The sequence below is a fragment of the Pistacia vera genome, unplaced genomic scaffold (genome assembly GCF_008641045.1).
Source record: "Pistacia vera cultivar Batoury unplaced genomic scaffold, PisVer_v2 Contig528, whole genome shotgun sequence".
Classification (NCBI taxonomy): Eukaryota; Viridiplantae; Streptophyta; class Magnoliopsida; order Sapindales; family Anacardiaceae; genus Pistacia; species Pistacia vera.
In genome coordinates, this window is record NW_022196366.1 from 783,199 (window position 1) to 788,546 (window position 5,348).

At 30.6% G+C, this 5,348-nt stretch overlaps 1 protein-coding gene across 1 annotated transcript; it reads right to left on the minus strand.

Annotated features, from left to right (window-relative positions):
* Nucleotides 1-2,082: 2,082 nt before the first annotated feature.
* Nucleotides 2,083-2,880, minus strand: LOC116107162 (CASP-like protein 4D1). The gene is made up of 3 exons (XM_031393466.1): nucleotides 2,726-2,880; nucleotides 2,464-2,599; nucleotides 2,083-2,238 (listed from the first exon to the last, which is right to left on the minus strand). Exons 1-3 carry the CDS (start codon nucleotides 2,878-2,880, stop codon nucleotides 2,083-2,085), a joined length of 447 nt encoding a protein of 148 aa, XP_031249326.1.
* Nucleotides 2,881-5,348: the final 2,468 nt, after the last annotated feature.

A 5,348-nucleotide genomic window follows, 5' to 3' on the forward strand; every position in this document is an offset into this window, starting at 1 on the left:
CCACTCACCTAAGTTAGCATATATGTGGGAAATTCTTCTTCTTATCACCCACGGGTTTCCCATCGCAACAACCTATACTTTTCTTTTCTTTAGCACTCTTCTTTCTTTTATCCTTTAGTGCTTTTCTTTCTTTCTCTTTATTCTCTTTATTCTTTATTCTTTCTTTAAGTTCTTATGCATATGCAATTATATGCATGTGGATGGCCCATGCTTATGTTTCTTTCTTAAGTGCAATTATGCAATGCAAATATGCTATGTTGCACAAAAATAAGTTTTTCTACTTACGCACAAGCTTCTCTTAGGCATTTCATCAAACATCAAGCATCCATACTTGAATTCTATCTTTGGTAAATTTCTACTTCTTTCTTAATCCATCCATTCATGGAGCAAAACTCCTCTACAATAAATCTAAACCTGGCCAGGAAAAACACTTCAAATATTCTACTCAGTTTCTTTCTAAATGCAACCAAACTTCACTTGGTCACCACCATCTCAACTCTACTTCTCATGGCTCAAATCTACTCATCAAGAGCCATCTACTCATCAATAATCACATTCTCAACAATCAAATTCAACACATAAGCACATACATGCATATCAAATCATTTGGTTACTTAAATCTTAGTTTGGGTTGGATTTACATACCTTTTTCTTGAGTAATTTCACAAAAGCTCACTATCTTTGTTGGATTTGTTCTCTTTCTCAAACTCTAAGCATAAACTTTATAAGAATTCAACACTTACTCAAATTAATCTTATAACTAGAGCAAGAATCCTCACCTCTTGATGCTTAGGATCAAATCCTTGTCAAAATCCAACCAAAAGCCCTCAATTTCCTTAGCAAAATGGATGAAGAATTGAGAGAAATTGAGCGTAGTAGAAGTGTATGGGGTGTAGAGAATGGGAGGGTTTCTAAGGCTAAACCCTTTTTAGCTCATATAAATAAGCACTCTTTCCCAGTTTGCCCTTACACTTCTTGAAAATTTCATCCTTGTCCTTTAATTCTTTACAAATACACCCCCACTCCAAAGCATTCTCCATGAAATTTTCTTACATTTCACTCCCCACTTTTCCTGCTAATTAGGGGTAGAATGGTCACTTCACCCCTAAGGAAATTTCTCTAGAAACTTCACAAGAAAAATCAGCCGACTCTTCACCCCGGTGAAGATTTTGCTTTGCCTCGGCAAAAAAATACAGAGTACGTCGCCACGGCAAAGATTGTTCTTCGCCTCGGCAAAGTCTACACTTCCATGATTTCACCAATCCTTCACCAAAATCAGGGCATCCAAGCAACTTTAACAACTTACAAACTTAACCAAGGGCAACCAATCAACAATAACACCATATCAATTTAACTTAGGGCCAACAAACAACACCAAGACAAAAATAAGCATACAAAACTACGTACCTCAAAGTGGGCATTACAATTGATATGGCAGCAGGTTGAATATTGGTTGAATGATGATTGATGTTTGATGGTGGTTGAATATTGGTTGGTTTTCGGCTGGGGGTTTGTGTATTTGGCAGATTTGATATGGGTAGGATGGTGTTTTCTGGTGACCAAAGTTTGGAGGATAGTTGGATTGGTTGCAGTCGTTTCCTCCTTCTTAGATTGACGACAATGGGATGATACTCGTTGGTGATTTTTCCAACGGTTACTCTAGAATGAGCAATTTTTTTTAATCAGAGAGTGGCTCTAATACCATGTTTGAATGAAGCATTGTAGGTCTTTTAATTCATATATTTACACTCATGATTACAGGTTTTTATAGGTAGAATATACTCTACGTAATCTCCTAATTATGTCAATAAAATATACTGACATAATTAGGAGATTATAGGATATCAAATACATTATAAATATCTAAAGACTAACATAATTAGGAGATTATAATATATTCCTGAAATATTCAATAAATCTCAACATTTATATGTATGAAAACAAAAATTGATTTCCTAATTATAAAATCCCATTGGCCCTTGCTTCTATCTTGTTGATGATCTATCAATGGAGGAAAGCACAGAAAGTATTGCCATGCAAATGAATCCAAGGAAGAGAAGGCCAGTAGTAATATTAGCTTTGTCAAAGGAATTTGTCTGTCTTCAAATCTGTCTCATCAAGCCCGCCCACCCCGAACATCGCTTCAACGCTTTTAATAAAATCTTTCAATAGTTTCTTCAACTCGAAGGTAACTGCAAATCCAGCTCCGACACCAGTAGCTAACAAGAATGCAATGATCTTCAACAAAAAAAATGTTTATGCCCATTAATTATATATATTTATGTCACACCAAATTGTATTAAAAGATAAGTAAAGTCACTCCACTATTGTATTATTTAATAATACATTTAGAAAATAGTTGAGTAATTAATTAACTAACAACATTAATTAAATAATTTACTTCCAAAGGATTGATAAATGCATCCCATTAAAGCATAAAAACTAACAAAAATGTATTATTACCTTATCACCGAAAAAATCAAACTCTAGAAGACACCTATTTCGGATAAGCCTCTTTCCCTTGGAAGCATGGTATAATGCAAATGGAATTTGACAAAGCGAGTAAAGGAAGCCGATAATTCCCGTTGCTATAACATATCTGCACCAATTCACATTTTAAACTCTTGAAATACAAAATTTACAGTCACGTTTTTAAAATTCAACAATTTATTTATTATTTTTTTTTTTTTGTAGTTGAACTAAAAGTTTAGGAGATTATTTTTACCTGTACGCAATAACATCCTTGAAAGAAATTTTGGTACCACCACTAAGAGTGAATTTATCTAGATACAATAAAACAATAGAAGCAGCTAACAATCCAAGTGTTAGGAGCCTCAGCACAACAACTGATATCAAGACTGACTTTGATTTAGAAGCCATGAATGAATGAAATGTTTAGACTTTAATAAATTTTTATATTTACTTGTGCCTATATATGTTGGTTATAATATAGCTAATAAAATATAATTCATAAAGGATTTTTTCAGCAATCGGCAGTCGACATGTTTAGTATTTTCGGATTGTTGACAGAAATTATATACGCCAAATGAGAAAAATCAAATAAGAAAATGTTAAAACTTATATGCACCAAAACAATTGTTTCAAGTTCCCAAATTCAGGAGAAAAAAAAAGGCGGCTTCATCTCAACATTTTTGTGATTGTAGATGAACCAAATGGTTAAGGCTTAGACACAACATTGTTAATGGATTATGACTATATATATATATATATATATAGTCATAATGTTGAGATTAAATAAATTATTACTATGAGGTGGTTATAACTAATAGAGATATAGTTACAAGAATTATTGTTTTGACTTCTTATTTTATAATTCATGTTTTAGTAGTATTAAATGAATTGAGTGATCAGATTCGACAATTCACTACACTAATCAAATAGATATTAATATCTTTCTCAATTATCAAATGAGCAAAAAGTCGTGTGTGCAAGAATTATTGTTTTGACTTCTTGTTTATAATTCATGTTAGTAGTATTAAATGAATTGGTGATCAATTTGACAATTTCATATACTAATCAAATAGATATTAAGTTTTGCTCAATCATCAAAAGAGCAACAAGTGTGTATGCTTTAACTGAAGAAGAAATCATTACTAGAATTAGTCAAGAAGAGGAAGTAGATACCTGAAGATGATAGTACAGAAATACCAAAATTTTGTGCCAAAAAGCTCTAAATATACTTGAGAAGCTAGAATATTTTAGCTTCAATAAGAAGGTGTCCATATTGACGACTTATTACGTACCGTCAGGTAAAAGATGTTGTATAACTCTAAAGCAAATCATTATCCCAAACAACTTTACATAAAATATATTTTATCTTAAACCTTTAATGTATTAATATTTATATATATATTTTTTTTTTTGTAATATACATATAATTATTACTATGTAGTGGCAAGTTCTTTAAGACGAGACCTAGAAAAATTATAATATATTACAATATAAAATTTATTCTTATTTATAACTCGCTCAAGTTGGGAGCAAATTTTTTATAACTATATCGGGTTATTACATATAGATATTACTATAAGAGATTTTACTATATATATATATATACTAAATCTTGATCGGCAGTGACCAAGGATAGACTATAAGAAATTCAGTCTTTTAGGAATAAATTTTTCTTTGCTGAAACTATGTAATTCTTCATTAAAACTCTCTATCAAAAAAAAAAAAAAAAAAAAGACGACTTATAAATGATGGTTTTAAGCTATCCTTAATAGAACAAAAACATTTTTTATTGAAGTTATTTAAAAAAAAAAAATTATAAGACATTTAAAAAATATCCTCTTTTAATCTTTTCATAATATAGATAGTAAATCTAATTTTTAATATGAAAAATATTAAATATGTTAATTCTAAAAATGTTAGCATAAATGAAAGCTTCAAAAAAATCATTTTCTTATAAAATAGAATATGCTTTTGAATGACATTTGGTTTAATTACTATCAAATCCAATTGTGTTCAAATTTTTTTTTTCTAATTGAATATTGCTCCAGTACATAATCTCTTAATATTCTGTGGAGAGAAGGTAATATAAATTTACATACATTTTTTAATTTGATAGCTTTTGGCTAAGCTAGTCTTACATGCATAGTGATCTTATATTTTCCTAATGGTGTCAATTTGTAGCCTTTTTGCATTTTTGAATAATTAATTTAGAAAGTATAGGTTGGTCTTACAAAGATTATCACACAGCAAAATATTCAAATGCCCTACTTGTTAATGGAAAGTTTGATATTACAAGAAATCTTCTTCCGTAACCGTTTCTTCTATAAAAATCATTTGCTTTTAACTTTAATTTTCCTATATCTAATAGTGTCTATGATTAATTAGAGTGTTACTTTTTAAAATGGAGAAATTTCATTGCCTTTCATATTATTATGGTAGCTAAGCCGAATTGCAGAGTCCAAAAGATGAAGGTGCTGGTCATCTATACAAGCAAAATATGTGAACCCAAAATACAATTTGATTTTGCGAGAAAAGCTAAAATACAACAGTGGTACCATCTCAGCATATTAAGTTGGTGTCACAAACCACTCAAAATTTAACATGTATTAAAATTAAATGATAAATTAAGGGTCCAATTAAAAGAAAGTTTAAAGTTAAGGATTAAATTGGAAGAGAGCTTATATACAAATTATAAGGAAACAAAACGATGTTTAATTGTTTACGGTGTTATTCTATCGGTTTTCCGTCAAAAAGAATTGGAAAATATTGTGGAAAAATAGATTAGGGAAAGGGAATTAGACAACAAAGGTGGAGGCGACTAGGTGGTTTTGTCGCGGGCGACAAGGAGTGGCCTCGTGAAGCCTAACATTGCACCT

Coding starts and splice junctions, on each gene's coding strand:
- LOC116107162 (XM_031393466.1), bottom strand. CDS start 2,880: ATGGCTTCTAAATCAAAGTCAGTCTTGATATCAGTTGTTGTGCTGAGG. Junction 2,600..2,725: donor AAGGATGTTATTGCGTACAG/GTAAAAATAATC, acceptor GAATTGGTGCAG/ATATGTTATAGCAACGGGAA. Junction 2,239..2,463: donor TTGATTTTTTCGGTGATAAG/GTAATAATACAT, acceptor TTTTTGTTGAAG/ATCATTGCATTCTTGTTAGC.